Source organism: Microtus ochrogaster, linkage group LG7_11 (assembly GCF_000317375.1).
Source record: "Microtus ochrogaster isolate Prairie Vole_2 linkage group LG7_11, MicOch1.0, whole genome shotgun sequence".
Classification (NCBI taxonomy): domain Eukaryota; kingdom Metazoa; phylum Chordata; class Mammalia; order Rodentia; family Cricetidae; genus Microtus; species Microtus ochrogaster.
In genome coordinates this window covers 2629673-2649603 of record NC_022032.1, presented here as the reverse complement: position 1 = coordinate 2649603, position 19931 = coordinate 2629673, and the positions used below count along the sequence as shown (strand labels likewise).

General features: G+C 40.5%; 1 protein-coding gene across 1 annotated transcript in view; it reads left to right on the top strand.

Annotated features, from left to right (window-relative positions):
- Positions 1 to 19931, top strand: part of Adam32 (ADAM metallopeptidase domain 32) — a 65599-nt gene that overhangs the window by 13952 nt on the left and 31716 nt on the right. The window contains exons 3-9 of the mRNA XM_005362442.3: positions 831 to 892; positions 4070 to 4145; positions 5092 to 5168; positions 6401 to 6579; positions 10758 to 10822; positions 11898 to 11969; positions 12170 to 12336. Coding sequence (XP_005362499.1) covers positions 831 to 892; positions 4070 to 4145; positions 5092 to 5168; positions 6401 to 6579; positions 10758 to 10822; positions 11898 to 11969; positions 12170 to 12336 — 698 coding nt within the window. The remainder of the gene's footprint in view (positions 1 to 830; positions 893 to 4069; positions 4146 to 5091; positions 5169 to 6400; positions 6580 to 10757; positions 10823 to 11897; positions 11970 to 12169; positions 12337 to 19931) is intronic.

Here is a 19931-nt window from a genome sequence, read left to right as displayed (position 1 = left end):
TAAATCAACAGATATTTCTCAAAGAAGCTTTTTTATATTTCTCTCTCTCTCTCTCTCTCTCTCTCTCTCTCTCTCTCTCTATCTCTGTCTCTTTCATGTGTGTGTTCACGTGTTCACAGAGGTCAGAAGAGGGTGTCAGGTCTCCTGGAGCTGGAGTCAAGGGCCACCCAGTGTGGGTAGTTGGAACTGAACTCTGAAGTTCCTTATTCAGCTACTTTGCTCTCTTCCCAGGAGAGGAGTTTCTTAGTCATCAAAAGTAGGCATTTGCCTGCTGCTAGAAACTTAAACATAAATTTAACATAGTGTTCAGCAGATGGCCTGTGGCTCCCATAGATGAACCCTGATGCTTGCTCTGGGGCATGACTCCATCCCCCCATTTATTCTGCCAGTGACAGGAGTGTGTGCTCAGGTGTGCCCTGAGACTGCAGGTGAAGAGCTGCTGCTGGCAACCAGAATCCCCACATTATTCTGCTTCTGTGTGTGAAATAATTTATCCCACAACTATGGAGGGAACAGATGGGGCTCTTCCATCTTCATGGTGCAAGGAAGAGGCTGTGGACCACGTGGGCTCTTCTTTCATAGGTGTTTAGGATTTAGCGATGTGACACTCTAATTCCGCATAAGTCCAGAGCGACTTGTTTGTGTGTCAGTGAATGGGTTACATGAAAAGATAAATATTTACAATATCTCATTGCCAATTTTTAACACAGGCAGTGTGTGATGATTTTACGAATTGTTCGAAACATTCTTGGGGAAGGGTTGGTTGATTCCGAGTTGCTGTTTGCTTCTCATTGAAATTTGTCCTCACCCCATTCTTCTGGTCTCTCTAGGAAAAGATATCCTACGTTATTCCAATAAACCAGAAGCCGTACACTGTGCACCTCCAGAAAAGGTGACTTTTCTCTTATTCTTTAGCTTGGCATTTCATTTTATGTCATTGTAACGGTTTCCTTGTCATAGCATAAGTATAAGAGCAGCGATAGAGCTCTTGTTGGAATTGTCACTTGTCTCTAATGTGCTTTGTAGTCATTAAATTGTTGTCCCCAATCACCCAAGTGATCTTGGTGAATGAGGCTTAGGAGCCAAGAACAATAGAGACTTTGCCTATGGAAGACCGGTCTACCAGATTTAGATTGGTAGAACTAGAAGGACCAATCAGAGCAGAGGGCAGGGGCAGGCTGACCTTGGCCAGAAGTATGGGTTCCCCGCGGTGAGGCTGGCTGCGAACTGCTTCTGGGACAGCCCAGGGGGAATGCTCCATTGGCAGCTAATTCAACAGTAGAATATGGGAGAAAGCAATTGAATTTTGATATCATTTGTTTCAAAATACTCTCAACAAATTAAGTATAGAAGGGATATACCTCAACACAATAAAGTCTATAGATAACAAACCCAAAGCCAACAGTATACTCGATGGTGAAAGTTAAAAGGGTTTCGCCTAAGATCAAGAATATGGCCACCATACCACCTCTGTTCAGCATCGCGCTGAAAGGGTCAGCCAGAAGAGTTCAGAAAAGAAAGAACACTTGAAATGGGAAGATGATATCACATTATTCCTGTAGGTAAAGGACGTTATCCTTTCTCTCTGTCTCTGTCTCTGTCTCTCTCTGTCTCTCTCTGTCTCTCTCTCTGTCTCTCTTTCTCTCTCTGTCTGTCTGTCTGTCTCTCTCTCTATCTCTTCCTCTCTCTGTATCATTTTTATCTCTATCTCCTTTATCTCTCTCTATCCCCCCTCTCTCTATCCCCCCTCTCTCTATCCCCCCTCTCTCTATCCCCCTCTCTAGGATCTCTTCCCTTCCCCATTCCCCTCCCTCTCTATATCTATCCATAAAGGATCCATAAAACAACAACAAAAACAGCAACAACCACCCCCTGTCATTACCAATAAATAAATTCACCAAGTGGCAGGATACAATAATAATTATCTACATGCCAATAATGGGCTATCTGAAAAGAAATAAGAAGGTCCTATTTATGAGATCAGAACTCTGACCAGCTGTGGCCGTGCACACCTGTCATCCTGCTTGGGGGACAGAGGCAGGTTCAGGGTCACCAGGTAGACGAGAAGGCAAAGGAAGAATTCAAAGTCACCATCAGCTACTCAGTGAGTTCATAGCTAAAACAACAATAACAAACTCACAGATCAAAGCAAACTGCACCACTAAACCAAAATCATGACAGACAAAACAAAATAAAAACAAACCCCCAAAATGGCAACAACAAAGTCAAAGCAACATAAATTACAAGTTGTATTTTCTGTAAGAATTTTTTTTTCTAGGATATATGCAACTCTAAAATAACCAGGGCAATTTGGAATAAAAAGAACAAAGCTAAAGGAACCATTCTACTAGACATCATATACTGAAACTGTAGTACTCAAAATTTTGTTATTTTTAAAGATTTATTTTTTATTCTATGCATATGAATATTTTGCCTGTATGTATGTATATATACCACGTATGTACCTGGTTATGGTGGAGGCCAGAAAAGGATGTCTGGTCCCTTGAAACTGGAGTTACAGATGGTTGTGAGCTGCCATGTGGGGTCTGGGAACTGAACCTGGGGGCTCTGGAAGTGTTCTTAACCTCGGATCCATCTTAGTAGTAAGGACGTAAGGAAGATGGGCAATATTGAGAGTGAGAGTGTGGACACAGAGACAGGAAGAAAGCAGGGACACCAACGGAGAGATGGTGTCCAGCAAGTATCAAGGGTGAAGTGGTTGGAGCATGGCAGAGTGGTTTTCAAGCCTCCCCCTGCCACTCAGAGCTGACAGCTAGGGTGTGTGGGAGGGCACCACTCAGAACTGGCAGCCAGGGTTATGTGGGAGGGCACCATTGGTAGCCTCCAGGTCCAGTGGAGAACTGGAAGCAGCAGACTGGTGCTTACTGAAGTCAGAGGGAGGGTGAGGGGAAGGAGGGAAACCGAAACGATGCAGTATGACAGAGCATGGTACCAGAAGAAGTATGGGCTTAGACCTGAGGTTCAGCACATGCTAAGGATAATAGGACTTCATTTTCTTCAACCACATTATCAAAGACATACATACACAAATATATATACATATATATACACACACACACAAAGATACATATATAATACATAGTACCTATCATATAATATGTACTATGTATTATATTTTGTTATGTGTTATATATAATATGATCTCCTGTTATATAATAAATCATATATCAATATATTATTAAAATATATAATTATATAACTTATATAATTATATGACTTATAACTATATAAAATCAAAAATGCAATATAACATATAATAAATAAAATATAAGATATAATTATATTAATACACAACCACTATATTATGTATCATTAATATTGCATATATAAACATGTAATATTACTATATTATATATAATTGATATGCAATATTAATCTATAATATGTCATACTATACATATTAGAATAAAGAAGCAGAAAATTCTCACAACCCTCCATCCAGTTTATATCTCTGTAAATAAAAAAATAGCTTTATCCCTCTAGCAGCTTCTTCCCTTTATTAAAAGGAGCCTGGTGAGCTGGAGAGATGGTTCAGTGGTTAAGACTGCTAACTGCCCGTGTAAAGGACCTGGGTTTGGTTCCCAGCACTCCAATGGCTCATAAGCACCTGTAACTCCAGCTCTAGGAGACAGGATACCCTCTGACTTCTATAAGCACCTACACATACTGTGGCGCATAAATCCATGCAGGCACATACATCTACATAAAGTAAATCTTTTTGAAAACTAAAAGGAATTTATTTTGAGTAAATGTATATTACTTTGCATGAAATGTATGACAAAGGAAATGCAACTATTATACCAAAAGGTGTCTTTTCCTTGGAAGCTCCCGAGAGTAAGCCTTTTAGTTTTTAAGGCCCTCTCATTTCTGCCCAAACTTCTTACCTCTGCTTTTGTAGCTGGGATGTCCCCCGAGCATGCGCAGATTAATGAACGTGGCTGTGTTCCAATAAAGCTTTATTTGCACCAACATGGGGTGGGGCAGAGTTTACTGATGCCTGCTCTGTTGTTTCTAAAAGAGTAACTGGAATTCTCTTTTCTGTACATAGTTATTTTTTGGCAGATCGTTTTATGGTTTATTCATATAAAAAAGGATCTGTGAGTTCGCGCTTTACAGACATCCCGGTAAGACTTAAGTTATTTTATGAATTTTCAGAAAACTTGAAAATAATTGAGTGAATGCTTTCCCAGTGCAAAGACGCTGAGGACCTGTAGGTGATATACGTAGGGTATTTACCGCCTAGTCACTCAGTGCCCCCGATGTCTTGGCGGAGTGAAATTAGTTGACTGAGGGCCTGCCTTGCACGGGCACTGCCTATGGACTATGGCTTTACCTATACTTCCCGAGAAAGTGAATAAAACTAAGAGAAAAACAAGCAGATTAAGAACAGGAGAGCACAGAAGCACAGACCAAGACCTATTGTATCCATTGTCCCCGCTGCATACATACATACAACATCATACACACATCATCATACATGTACTGTGTTCTACAGTGTCCCTCCCCTAACCTTGTTCAGACCTGAGGAGTTTGAATGCTTGCCGTATTTGATCTATTATCGAGTAAAACAATGCTCTAATTTTATTTTAATACGGTTGTGTGTGTTCTGTTCTTTTCTGTCTCTTCATTTGGGCTTTCTGCTTCTGGAAGCGCATTGTCTGGTGAATGTGTGTGAAGGGAGCACTGCATCTTTTTGTCCTCACCTCGCCCCTTCTCTGGCACCGCCTCTGTCCTTGCAGGTGACAGACGTGCTCTGGTTAGCGCGGCTTCAGAGTCCTCCTCCTCTGCTGGCACACCTGACCCTTGGAGCTCCCAGACTCTTAGGCTCCAAGGACCTTCTTTAGTCAACACATTACAGTTTTACAGATTCTCAGGGCTTTTAACTGAAGTCTTAAAGTCTATACATTAGGAAAAAATTATGGAGACCTTTTGAGTATCATTTTATACAACCCATTGCAAATCATGTATTTACGAACAGTCACCACCCGCTTCTGTCTGTTTTCAAAGCAGGAAATTATTTGAAAGGTTTGTCAGTTCTCCAGTAACTCGTGTCCTTTTTCTCATCCCTAGATGCAATGCTACTATCAAGGCTACATCAAAGGCTACCCCAACTCTGTTGTCACGCTCAGCACGTGCTCTGGACTGAGGTCGTTAACATTCCCCCACTCTGGCTGTGATATCTGGCTGCGGGAACGCATTCCGCTTCTGTGGGCACACAGTGGGGGCGGACTGTCCCACGCGCGTGGGGGCGGATTGTCCCACGCGCTTGTTGGCGGTGTCCTTCTCCAGATGTGGTCCCACTGGTCTGGGATCTTTCTCCCTTGCTTTGCAGACCAGAGATTATTCTAACTTCTGGAGGGCTTAGACAACAGAAATGGCAAATGGATGTTCTAAGCTGGAAAAGCAAGGTTTAGGATGGTTTATTCATTTTTTTTCAGCTTACTTCAGTTTATGAATTTTATAATACCTACCATGTATTTTAGTGTTTGGAGATAAAAGTAAGATAAATGAACAAAAGTGGATGTTTCTTTTCCTCATGAAAATTATCTTTACAGCAAGGAGGCAAGTCATATCTTTGTAATTATTAATTCAATACTCCCCCTTTTAAAAAGTGATTACCAGTACTTTCTCTAACTCTTGAAAAAAATCATTTGGTTTCTCCTTTCCTGCTTTGGAGAAGTTTTCCTCTTGTAAGATTTCTCCACCTTTGCTCTTAGTTAGCATCTTTGTCTTCCCAAATGCACTCTAAGCCTCCTGTATGGAACCCTGAAATTTAAACCTGAAACCAGTTTCTCACGCAGAAGTGACATACTGAATGAGCTCATTTCCGGGAAGCCAAGTTCTGTAAACAGATGATCTCTTCAGAATCAGGCTTTTGAGTTCTTATCCAAACCATATACTCAACCAAAATTAGCACCATTTTATAGTCATGGCTAGATTAATTATCATTAGTAAAATTGCAGGTGTATATTCTCATTAAAAAAGTTTGTTAATCAGGTTTTCAGAGTCCTGCAGGCCAGAGAGACTTTTACTAATGTTTCCATTTACCAAGCTGTGCAGGAGCCACTGCCTGAAGCACAGGAAAGTTATTTGATTACTGTCAGACTGTGCTCCTAGAAATTTTAAAGCTGATTTCTATTAGTCTTGTAACTAACAAAAATTTTAAATAAAAAAAGGGAAGGAAAAAAGAAAGGAAATGTGGATTTTTGAGCTAGAGAAATATTTTTCTCCTCAAAGTCATCTGCGAGACAGTGTTTGGAGCAAAATGCTGCAGGGCTGAAAACATTCTACGTCTTTTATTGTTTTGTTGGATGCGAATGGAATTTCACATTGTATATTTTATTAAAAGCGCTTTACAATTTCATCCCTACTGTTGCAGAGGAATCCTGCAGTTTGAAAACGTGTCTTACGGAATTGAGCCCCTGGAATCTACAGTTGCTTTACAGCACATTATTTATAAACTAGGGAATGAGGAAGATAAGTTGACAATTTTTAACAAAAACAGCAGAAACATAGAGATGCCAGCGAACTACAGCATTTTTATCAATGAAAAGGTGAGTTCTGTCTACTTTAATAATTTTCAAAGCCCCTGTTAGTTCTAATTCATTAAAAAAAGTGTGTGAGACTGTTGTAGGGTTGCAGTAAGGCCATTCCTTGTGGCCCTGAAGCCAGGCAGGATCTTTTCCTTCTGGCCACATCCTGTCATTTATTTTGCATTGCTCATTTAATTTTAGCTTTGTTTTCGTTTTTTTTTTGTTGTTGTTGTTTTTTTTTTTTTGATTCTTATTGGTGTGAACAAACCACCTGAGAAGAAGCGATGTCAGCAGAGAATGATTGGATGATTAGAAGAATTTCAGCACCATGGAGAGATTGGGATGTTGTGGGTCCAAAGTAACCTTTTCCTAGGCTTTGTCCACCCTGCCTGTGCCAGAATTAACATCCTGTGACTTAGTAGATAGAAAGCTTTTAGAATCTGTTAATTTAGCAGACTGCTGGCTTCCGTCAATGCAAAGGCTGAGAATGTCATCCCATAGCACCTTGGGCTTATGGGAAAGCTTCTCCCATCTTGCTCTACCCACCTTCCTTATGGATCCACCAATACATTTCAAAGTTGCCTTGGTTTATGATTTTCTTTGTTCTGCGAAACAATAAACTCCATGAAACTGACTTCACGTTGGAACACAGGATTTGGGGGGGGGTCACCTAAATCTGTGTTCCAGGGCCATAGTCACTCAAAATAATTCTATAATAAACCACCTCTTATTCCGTTTGAGATGAGAGTGGTTTTGTACCAACATTAGCATAGTTAAACATGTATACAACTGAAATGGCCCTAACAGAGCTGTTGGGCATACCCAGATCGTTCAGGGCACACCCTGGACCAGGACATGGCAGTTCTTCATACATGTAGCTCTGAAAAAGAAGTGGAATTATCATCCAGGTCTCGCTGACATAAATAACTGTGTTTGGCCAGTGTTCCTGGGTGTCCTCTCTGTCTGTGCTCATTTAACAAAGCCCCAGAATTTAGCTGGCTATTAAAAAGAAACAGCAGTGTATTTATCAGCCTCCCCAGTATCTGATAGGATCCCAGTGGGAAAAATACGGCTCCTAACATGAGCAGGCATAACGTGTCCCCCTAGATTGGATGCGGAAAGGAAGGGACCCCTTAACATTTCATCGTTTCCATTTCCTGCCAGGTGGCATGTGGATGTCCTGATAGACCATGGCTCACAAGGATAAGATGGTGCACCATGGGTATCTGAGCAAGAGAAAACAAGAGAGGTTTTGCCTTCTATACAAGCACGAGAGGTGCACAGAATTATTTCAGTTTCTCTAAATTCCTTCAGATTTGTTTTGTGTCTCAGCATATGGTCTAAAAGCTTCCATGTTCTGCTATGCAGAATGTCTATTCTTTTGTGTTTGGGTGGAATATTCTCTAGATCTTGTTAATTCTGATGTTTCTCTGTTTTTGCCTGAAAGATCTGTATATCGGAAGGATTGGCATACAGAGTAAAATCACGACTATTAACTAGCTCAAGGTAGTTTATGTCTTTATAGCTTAAGATAATTTATGTCTTTAAATCCAGCACTACACTTTTTAGGAAATGTGTGCACTAGAGTTGAACACATATGAGTTTAGGATTATCTTGTCTTCTTGCTTAATTGCTATTTAAGTCTGAATGAATGTCCTTCTTCAGTTTAAAGTCTATTTTCTTGTCAGATACTAGGACAGTGACATCTGCCCTCTTCCTGGTATTTTGTTCTTTTAAATTCTTTGAGATTCCTTCCAGCTCATTTCCACTAGGTGCCATTACTATGGGATTTATATTTTTTTGGAAGAAACATGTTAATTTTTGTATTGTTTTCATCTGCATTGGTATTTGGGCATCTGCAGTTAGTTTGGCTGGTTCAGATTTTTTTCTGTTGTTGTTCAAAGGTTAAGTGTTTTCATAATGTCCTAACTTTTCCACATTTCATGCATATATATTAAAACATTTCATTTTTGCTCAACACACATTTATTCTTTTAGTAAAGGCATTTCCAGTGCTTAGGAGGAGGCTAACTTATGGCAGGTTCGGGATGGTCATTTCCTGTTTGCCTGGTATTTAGGGATAAAGTTGTATCCACTTATCCAGCTACATCCTGGTTCTTGCAGTGACCTGGTTTAGGAGCGTGTGATAAGTTTCCCTGGCAGTGTGGGTAGGTTTGGATCTCAAAGCTGTATGAAGTAACTGGAAGATTCCAGTCAGACAGCTAACAGTGCACTAGGGAATGTCTAAGGGAAGGAACGAGGCTGGAGAAATGAGATACTCCCTGCCTGGCTAGCAGCCTCAGGGCTTTGGAGCAGCTCAAATCGAGGGCTGCAGGAAGCCTACATCAATCTAGGGGCCATGTGGACAGCCAGTGGGTCCCTGGGTACAAAGAGTCTGAGATGTGGACAGTCCCAAAGGGAGAAAAAGAGGCCAGGAGCTCTTGGGGTTCTGTGAGCCGGGACTGGGTGTGTCAGCAATGTTATTCAAGCTATTTGTGACTAGCTTCTTGGATCTCACCCTTGTTTGCACAGTGGCTCCAGGTTTGCCAGGACAGAAAGCTTTCAAGGTCTTTCGCAGTTTGTGTCTAGTCTTGGACACAGGTGTGACCTTCTGTATTTTTCAGTGTGTAAGCCTGAGACTTTTCAAAGCCTTTCCTTCCTCACTCAACCTATGCCTTCCTTTGCAATGTCTTTACCACTATGTCGTCCATTGACTTCCCTTTGTCTGTTGTTCTAAACAGCAGCTAACTTACTGTGACCTTTTTCTTATACAAATACTTCCCACAAGTCCACCCAATTCTGTGAAAGTTCCAAGGTGGAGGCATCAAAAAGCTCTGTGTGCAAACTCTTTAGGAAGGCAATGGGTACCTGAAACACATAGTTGTTGTAGGGGGTCGCTTGTTTGTTCCTGGTTGCTCAGCCCTGAAACAATCACACAGAAACCATATAATTTGCAATACTGTTTGGCCAATAGCTTAAGCATATTTCTGGCTAACTCATATCTTAAATTAATCCAGCTCTGTTAATCTGTGTATCACTACAAGGCTGTGGCTTATCAGGTAAAGTCCTGGCATCTGTCTCTGGTGGGGCTACATAACTTCTCCATGACTCTGCCTTCTTTCTCCCAGCATTCAGTTTAGTTTTCCTTGCCTATCTATATTCTGCCCTGCACAGGCCTAAGACTGTTTCTTTATTAACCAATGGTATTCACAGCATATATCACATAGCCACAATTCTTTGAGAACAACTTGGCTTTGCCATCTCTGGTACCATTAAGACACACAGAGAACACTGACCACCAGTCTCATGAATACCAACTAGCTGGGTTTCCATGATGGGGTTTCACTGAAAGTTAGTAGTTGTTTTTGTTCTTTTGTTTGTTTGTTTGTTTTGCTTTGTTTTTTTCCACTAAAGCAATGCCCCACTCCCTTCCTTAGGAGTATTTCCCCATGTTTCTTGCTGTATGGGGGCTGGCAGGATGTGTACAAGCTGGTGCTCTAAGAGCATACGTGGCAGTCAGAGGAGACCCAGGCTGAACTGGCACTGCAGCATTTGCCCTGCAGTACTTGACGGGCAGCTTTGATGAGGAGCCAGGGGAAGCAGATTCACGTCTTGAGAGACATTGCCGTCACATCGCAAAGCCTGTGGCTACGGGAAGAAATGAGACACAGCCATAAGTTCTTAGCCTTCAACATCTTTGTTTGTTTGTTTGTTTTTTGTTTTTGTTTTTTTGAGACAGGCCTTTTCTGTATCTTTGGAACATGTCCTTGAACTAGCTCCTGTAGACTAGGCTGGCCTCGAACTCACAGAGATCCACCTGCTTCTGCCTCCCGCCTCCCGAGTGCTGCTATTAAAGGCATGCGCCACCACCACCTGGCTTAGCCTTCAACATATGTACAACCTCTCCAGCAAAATTTTAATCCACTTCTGACATTCAGGTCAAACCAGTGGTTAAAAGTGCATGGCGTTTCATTCCAGTTTCAGTATATGAGCAGTCCACGGGTTGGAAGCTGTGGATTCATTGGCTGACTTCATAACCAGTGTTCTTATCACTGGGTTCTATGCTATAACCCCCAAGCACTCCATGTTAGCTCTCTACCTAGTGCTGACTGTGAGTTCTGCCCTAGTAGCTTTAATAAGGAGCTCCAAGTAAATACATTGTGAAAATTTAAACTTTTGTGTGCTTTTGCTTCTTTCTAGGCAGAAGCACCGGTAAAACAGTCATCTCCTCTCTATCTCGAGATGAATATCGTAGTGGACAAAGCCTTGGTATGTACTTTGATTTTCCTTGTATGTGTTTGGTGTGGGACTGGAGAGTTGATTTAACTGTTAAGAGCACCCGTGCCTCTTCCAGAGGACCCAGGTTTGAATCCCAGCACCCACATGATGACTCACAACTATCTATAACTCTTAATCCCAGTGGATCCAATGCCCTATTTTGACCCAAGGGTACAAGGCATGCATGCGGTGTACTTATACACATAAAATAATAAAATACACAAACCTAAAAAGCACTTTTAAAAAAGAGTTGCAAACTGTTGACATCCTTTGGCATCAATCCTTAAATATTTGTGTAAATGTGTGACACCCCGGGCTAGAGGCGACTAGAAGATCCCAGTCTTCTCACTTTCCACCGCAGGCAGCACAGGGTAACAATTTGCTGACTGAAAACCAGGCAGTTGAGATGACGCAATAGGAGACAATTCTGGCAAGAGGATGGCTCTGAAGCCAGAGAGAGTCCAGTCCTATAATGTTTTGCTGGCAGCAGAGGCGAGTGTACCCATGCATGTTGTAAGACACAGACAGGTGTTTGGTGCTGCGCCTGTCCCATGCCATTGTTTCCTGGCAGGAAAATGTCTCTGGATCCTTGACTCCTATAAACAAGAAGTCATATGGTTGTTAGAGATCTATGTCTTTCCCATGTTTTAGTGTGATGACCCAGATTTGATTATCACCCTGGTGAACTATCACAGTGAACAGAAATACACATTAGCAGTTCTGTTCTTAACATTGTAGAGCTTGCCAGGAATCCAGAGCTGAGGTCAGAGGTAATATCTGAAGAAGAATAGGCCAATGCTTGATGATTGCACTTCTAGGGAAGGTGAATGTCATTGAGGGTCAATCCATATTTCAACATTTACATATATACCTGCTTGCACTGACTGTGTATGTATGTATGTATATGTGTATGATGTATACATGTGTGTTCTGTCTCATTGGAGATTGTGTATTTTATTTGAAGCAGTGAATTCTTTATCAGCCACAAACATCTAATAGTAGATGCAAATATCAAAATATTGTACAAAAATAGTATTTTAACTATGAAATCATTTCTGTCTTTTAGTATGATTACCTGGGCTCTGACAGCATGACTGTAACAAACAAAATTATTGAAATTATCAGTCTTATAAATTCAGTAAGTATTTTCCTTTTTATGTTTTTATATTAAAATTTTTCACTTTTGAAATTATCATTGATGTGACATTTCTGAATAAATAGGTCATTCATATAAAAAGAATGTGGATTTGTGAACCTTTTAAAATATTTTCTAGGGTAGGGCATTTATAAAATAAGACAGGTTAATTTGGTGTGTATTCGTTTTTTTTCTGTTTTTAGGTGTTTTCCCAACTCCAGGTTACTATTGTGTTGTCCTCATTGGAGTTATGGTCAGATAAAAATAGGATTCCTACCGTTGGTGAAGCAGATGAATTGTTGCGTCAATTTTTAGAATGGAAGCAATCCTATCTTACCCTAAGACCTCACGATGTTGCGTATTTATTCATGTAAGCATGCTCGGTCCTCTATAAAGAAAACAAAAGGCTTGCCATATAGCTGAATTCAGGGAACGGTTATTCATTTCTGATTACCCAGACACTTCATTCAAGGTTGATGCTTTTTGATTGCCAGGCAATGCAAAAAGATGAATAGCATTTGTTTCTAAGCTTATTAATCGTTTATAAAACATAAGAGTGAAATTTACAGAGCTTCACCCATTTTATGATGTAAAATCAGTCGTTGAGTAAGAGCCTGCATGCGGTCATAGCAGAGCTGGCTCTTAAACCCTAAGAAAGATCCACAACTCATCTAGTGAAGATCATATGCTGATTACACAGCTGGCAAAGCCTGGGTGTGAAGTTGTTTATATGTACTTACGTGAATGGATTGTCTGCATTATTTTAAAATGTTTAAAATTTAAAAATATTTAAAGACATGGCATTGCATTTGTAGTTGTGTTCATAATAGAATTACAACATACAAGAGGTGTCTTTATATGTATGTATTTATCTCTTAATATATGCAACACAATTCATCTTGGTATAGTATAAAGAGGGATAACATTTGGTTTTCTGTCACATGGATAGACCAACACTCTGTCACACATTTCCCCTGTGAATACCTTTTAGAGTTTTTACAGGGCTTTGAGCAATCTGATTGAGCCATTAGGGAATGACTAATGTTTTTAGTGTTGTGCATATCTTTATTATATGGAGCATTCCAGTCAATGTGTATGAATCCATTGCCCCAGTTTTTGAATTATTCTTCAAATAGTCTTCAAATATTTGAAATATTTCTCCAGGAAAAATTTTGCAGTTTTTTTGCTAGAACTCTTCTAGATAACACTGGTACTTATTTCTAGATCTTTTATTTATTTACTATTTATTTATTTATTTGCCGATGTTAGTTTTTTAATGCTCTTTTATATTTTATAAGTAAACAGAAATGTAGCTAATTTCTGTAAGTACTGTCTCAGTCACTTCTATTGCTGTGAAGAGTCAATACGGCCAAGGCAACTTGTATGACAGAAAGCATTTAATTGGGGGCTGGTTTACAGTTTCAGAGGGTTAGTCCATTATCATCATTCATGGGGAATGTGGCAACATGCAAGACAGACATGGTGCTGGAGAAATAGCTGAGAGTTACATCCTGATCTGGAGGCAACAGGAAGAGAGAGAGGGAGAAAGAGAGAACAAGAAAGGAGCTAGCAGTTTAACAGTCTTGTCCATGGGCTTCTAAACCCAGACCCTCCTCCAGTGGCGCACTTCCTCCAATGAGGCCACATCAACTCCAATGAGGCCCCACCTCCTAATCCTTATAATCTTTGCAAATGGTTCGACTCCCTGCTGACTAAGCATTTAAACACAGGAGTCTATGAAGGCCATTCTTACTCAAACCACAAGTACCAATTATTTTGTCAACTTTTTAGAAGAATTTTTTGAAATTATAAATGCCGTTACCTAAAATTAATTTTTTTCCCATGAACAGACAGTTTCATAGGTTTTCTTTTTATAGATGCAGGCCCAGAGGGAGGTCTCCAGGCACTCCCTCATCACACCTTGTCAGCTCCATTATCATTGTTAATGTTTTGCATCAGGGGTGCTTTTACAACTGATGAAGCAATATTGATACACTGCTACTAACTGAAGTGCATGGCTTATATTAGAATTTGTTTTCTGTGTTGTATGAACTCTTTAATATTTAGTAAATTTATAATGATGTTAAGATGTTCTAATAATTTTTCCACACTTTCTATTGGCTTTGTATGCATGTGTGTGCTCACGCATGTGCATACATGTGTGCTTGTGTGTGCATTTGTGTGTTTGTTCATGCACATGTATGTCACAGGGTGCATGAGGAGGTCGGAGGGTAACTAAAGTTAGTTCTTTTCTCTATCATGTGGATTCCAGGATAAATCTCAGGTGGTCAGGCTGTGAGGTCAGTGCCTTTATCCACTGAGCCATCTCCCAGCCCCAGTGCTTTCTCGTTTTACGTGTAAAATCATGTCATCTGAAAGTCATGAGTTTTATTTCTTTGGCTGTCTGACTGTGTTCCTAAGGCTACACATGAGCAGGAGTGATGATAATATTTTCATGTCATATTTTTCTTAGGAATAATATTCCCAATGCAGTTGGTGTAAAAGCCATTTAGTAAATTTAGAAATCAGTCTCACCTTTTAAAGTAGGACTATAAAATCACGGGGACATGCTAACTTTTCCCAAATGACTTTCCTTTGAATTCTGTCTTCTGGAACTAGAGAGACAGGCCATCTGCCATGCCCTCTGGCACTTATGCGAGGTGTGCAGATCAATTCTGTGCTGTAGCTTGAGAGCCTTTGCCCCTTGCCTTCTTCTGGGACCTTGTACATCTCAGCTGCTGCTCAGGTGTCCGGCTTCTAAGGTTTAGTATTCTGTGGTGACCTCTGAGTACTGTAGAATACTGTAGTCTTGTGTTTTCCTGCTCTTCTCAGCTACAATGTCAGTCCTTTTTGTTCCATCCATTTGTGCCGTGTTCTGACTTCTTTATTTCCTTTAGTTCTGCTGGTTTTTAATTATCGCCTTCCTTCTACTAAGTCTGGGTTTTGCTTGTTGTTGTTTTTCCAGTTCATTGAAATACAATGTTAGGTTGTTGATTGGAGATTTCTAAACTTTACATATGACTGTCCCTGCTTTTTATCCATTTACTTAGAGTATCTTATTGCAATCCTTTAGCCTCAGCCCCTGTATTCTAGAGGTGAAATGAGTTTCTTGTGAGTACCATATAGTTGTGTCTTATATTTTAATTCATTCAACTGCTGCATATCTTTTAAGCTTGAGAATTTAAGTCATTTACATTTAAGGCAATTCTCAAGGACTAAAGCCTAACTTTGTGGGTAAGCCATTTTTTCCCTCTAATCATGTCTATTACACATTTTTTTTTGTTTTGTGGTTACCATAAAGCTTTTAAAATCCATCTTTTAATTATATCAAGCAGTTCTGAAATAGCAGCTGTTTAGTATGAAAAAAGAAAAGAACAGACAAATAAAATAAAAGGAGAGGAAGCTCCGTGGCCCTTCTACCATTCTCCTCATTTCTAAATTTGAACTCACCCTTTACTCTGTCTTCTAGCTCTTGGTATGTTATTATTATACTCTTTATTTTTGTTTTATTTTAGCCTTCAAGTTCTAGATGATAGGTTTCTGTCCCATGTCTGCAATATATTGCAGAACTCTGTGTGAACTGGATACTTTGTTTTGTCTGTGAGTCCTATACAGGTTGGTGTCTCCTTCTTATTCACTTAGCATCTGCTTCATTTTAATTGGAAAAATTTCCTCAAGCATTTCTTGCAAGGGTGTGTTTGTTGTTGGTAAACCCTCCCAGCTTTTGTTTACCTGGGGATGCCTTTATTTCTTATCTCTAAAGCATAGCTTTGCTAGGTATAGTGTTTTTGATTCATATTTTTTCCTCCAGCACCATGGCTTAGCAGTTACCTGTGAGCAGGAAGGAGACATCCTCAATTGTTGTTAATTTTATCCTGCTGCTTTAAGAATCATCTTAATTTTTAACTTTTGACAGCTACTGATCTGTATCGTAAGAGAGAACCCTTGTGTGAATCTGACTGATATCATCATCGCCTCTTTTGAATATGCTTGGAGTTCTCAAGGTTTTTTTCAGTCCAATGAATCATAATATTTATTCTTTCAATGCTGTCCAAAATTTCCCAAAGTTTTCTTCCTTCTCTTCTCTTTGTTCTTGTCAGCGTATTTTAGAATAGTTTAGCATTGAGACCACTTCTGTTTAAAGAGAATTTCCATAAGTTTCCTTCATTGCTTTTTGTTTGTTCTCTTCACTGTAGTTTTAAACATCTTGGCTTTGAGTTTATTTCTTCGTTTTGACCTATTCTACAATCAGTATATCCCCTAGTGCTTTGATTTATTAACACTTATACTTTCAAAGATTTCCATTTGATTTCAGAAAATGAAATGTCTCTGTTAAGATTCTCTGGGAGAATACTGGCTTGTTTTTTTTTTTTTAATTATTTTATGGGATTTCCTTAAGACAGCTATTTAAGATTATTTGGGGTCTGTCCAATTAGTCATCATGGTCTGTTTTAGATACCTTCTTCTGTCCCTTAGGTGAGACTATGGTTCCTTGAAAGGTCTCCATACTTGTTGATATCAGATGATACACTTTGAAAACTTGTTTCTTTCCATCTTCCTGACCTGGGTTATTGATGCCTGCCCTTCCAGCAAGCAGTTATATGCAGGTTACCTGCTATTCTTGCTGAACCTATGTCCACAGCTGCCATCTCCTCACTAGGTGGTGCTTTATATTCAGGGTTTTTCTGGTCTGCAATTGGTGCATTGTTGCTGCTTCCTTATTTGTATTCACTGAAACTGTTTATTACTGCTTTGGAGGGAGGGGGCAGGAGTTTGCTCTGACTGGGACTCTGTGGATGTCATCCTTCTGAGGAGTAGTGATAGGTCGCTAGTTGTTGATCCCTAGGCGCTGGCCCATGAAAAGTGGTCCTGCTTCTTACTGTTGGTCAGAATTGAGAGTCATGGCACTGCACTGTGGTTTCCTGCTGGTGATGTGAACAGACAATGAAATGTCACTTGGGAAAACAGGAAGTCCCAATCTCAAATGTCTCAGCTAACATAAGGGAAGAACCTATGGACTACCCAGCGGCACTCTGACTGTTCCCTCTGTGTGATGCGCCTGAGAAGAAGACCACAGTGGCTAAAGTAACATTAAAGATGAATAACACAAGACTCAAGGTCACTGTGGAGAGATGATGGAGGCGCTAAGCCAAGAAAAGCCACAGAGACACACTCGATCCAAGTGTGAAGGAATAGAACCAGATGGCAGATTTAACCCCACTGTCAGCAGTCAGACTCAACAGATTTGGTGTAAACAGGAAATCTGAAGACAGACACTGCAGTGTATTAGTTACTTTTCTATCGCTGTGATAAAGCGCCATGGCCAAGGCAACTTGTAAGCACTGACTTGGGTTTATAGTTTTAGGGGGCCAGAGTCAGTGATGACAAAGGGAAGGCCTGGTGGGGGGAACAGAGCACACATCTCACACTGCAAGCAGGAGGCAGAGGGCACTCTGGGGATCGCAGGAGTCTCCTGAAACCTCAGCACCCCCCCCCCCCAGTGACATGCTTCCTCCAGCAAGGTCACACACCTTCTCACCGTAAGCCTCCTCAAATGGCCACCAACTAAGGACCCAGTGTTTGAGGGCCCAGATTTTGGGGAGCATCTCATGTAAGCCGTTACATGTGGCATCAAGTTGAAAAAGTCAGAGCTCATTATAGCTCACATGTATGAAACCAGGTTTTTAAGAAAGCAAAATGATAGAGATCACGGTCTTTACTAATAATAAGACGCTGGGCCCGCTATGCCACCAGGTGAAGACCCCAGGGGAAAGAATCTGACTAAGGCCCGTGTCAAATAGTAAGGAAAGGTGAATGCCTTAAGAGGGCAGGTGTGCACAGGCCTTTACGACACCAATTACAGAGCCTTACAGCACACAGAGATAAAACTAACAAGAAAAAAAGAGAAAGTGATTAGCGGTTTGCTGCATATTTTAAGGTCTTCCTTGGGTAGACATAATTAGCATATAAACTAGAACATGGCTATCCACTGACTTCAGCTCATCGACCTTTATAGACCTTTGCACCTACTTGGGTCAAGTACATGTGCAGAGTGAACGTTTTAGATAGGAAACAAATGGCCATGGATTGAAAAGGACTCGAGTTATTGTTGTATATTCTCTAACCACAGAATTAGTTTAAAAGCAGTAAGTGATTTTTTTTTAAAAAATTTCTTCTTTGAAATGAAAACATACACTGTAAATGACCTGTGACTCAAAGAACATAATAAAATATTGGAAAGTGTTTCAAGACAAACAATACATCAAACACATATATGAAAGTCTGTAGACTAACTAGATGACTCACGGTTGTTAGCACGTACTGTTCTTGTGGAGGACTCAGGGTTGGGAGCACGTACTGTTCTTGCAGAGATCTCAGTTTGTTTTTCTGCTTTTCTGTTGGGTGGCTCACAACTGCCTGTGACTCCAGTTTCTTGGGATCTGATGCCCTCCTCTGGTCTCCATCAATACCTGAACTCATTGGACACAACATGTAGATACAGAAACATAATTGAAAGTAGAAAAAAAAAGTGTAAAAAATGTGAGAGGCAGATAAAACAGTGGTTTCAGGAAATTTTATAGTAATAAATTCCTATATTAGAAAGAAGGAAACATCTTATTACATCTTTTTGCATGCTGGGGTTCGGTTGATATTCCTGGGTGGGGGCTGCTCTTTTATGAAGGGAAACGGGTGATAAATCTAGGGGAGACAAGAGATGGAAGAGTTCAGTCAGGAAATATTGTATGAGAGAAGAATAAACAACAGAAAGAAAATAAAGAAAAGAAGAAACATGCCCATATTGACTTTTTCATTAAAAAAAATGAAAAAATACCTCAGCAAGTTAGGCATAAACAATGAAGATAAAAGCAGAAGTTAGCAAAAAAGGGGTAAGAAAAATACAGAAAATTTATAAAATAAAAGCAGATTATCTGTGACAAATAAAACTGTCAGGTCTTTACCTAGATATAGTATGAAGAAAGAGAACCTGTAACTCACTCATAACAGAAACGAGGAACTCTTTAGATCTTGAAACAGGAATGAGCGAGTATAAACCATGACTGTGGGCCTTTACTTGAAATGAACACATTTCCCGGGAGATGTGTGCGACTTGGCTGAAGGGTGGACAGCTAACCGAGCCATGTGTCTAGGGAAAATAGGACAAGAATCATCAATGCGAGTACAGAACTCTTAACCTCAAAGGCAACAAGAGATTGTTTATTCTGGAGCCAAGGATGAGTGGCCATGGCCTGGAAACAAAGATTCAATCCCGTGTTCTAGTGTGGTAACAACTTCATGAAGTTTTACAGCAGAAAGTCATGAGCCAAGGAACCTTTCAAAGATATGGGTGGGTATATCGAGTGGGCAGACTACAGCCAAGGGGAAAATCTTCCTCATTGGTCTTCGGTACTAACTGAGTTTATTCTTCTTTCTGGTAGGCGGAAGCCAGGGATCTGTTTATACAGTTCATGGTATTTGCCATTTAACAGTCACAGAGACATTAGGCCACACCCAGAGCTAGGTCATAAATGACCGTGAAGGGAAGCTAAAATTGACCCAAGAAGATTTGTCTCTGAACTTGCGACATTCTGGTCTCTGTACTTCCATGATCTCGACGGTCGGTTTTGTAGTCATGGCTTCTGTTCAGGGCCATCACAGTGTTCACATGTGGGAGCCATGTATTGTTTATTAACTGTCATCTAAAGTCCCTTGTGGCTAGGAAGACTCTTTCCCAGACTCTGGCGTAGTTGAGGCTGGGCAGTGGGCAGGACTGCCGTCCCAAGGGGAAGAGACTAGCTGGAGGACCTGAATCTGAGCCCATGTGAAAAGCCAAGCATGGTGGCTCTTGTAACCTCAGTGACAGAAAGGCAGGGACAGTATTGAAGGGCTTTCTGGTCAGTGTGCTGAGCCTAATCAGCCAGGCAGCCTCAGGGCTTTGTCCCCCAACTCCAAAATAAAAAAAAAAAA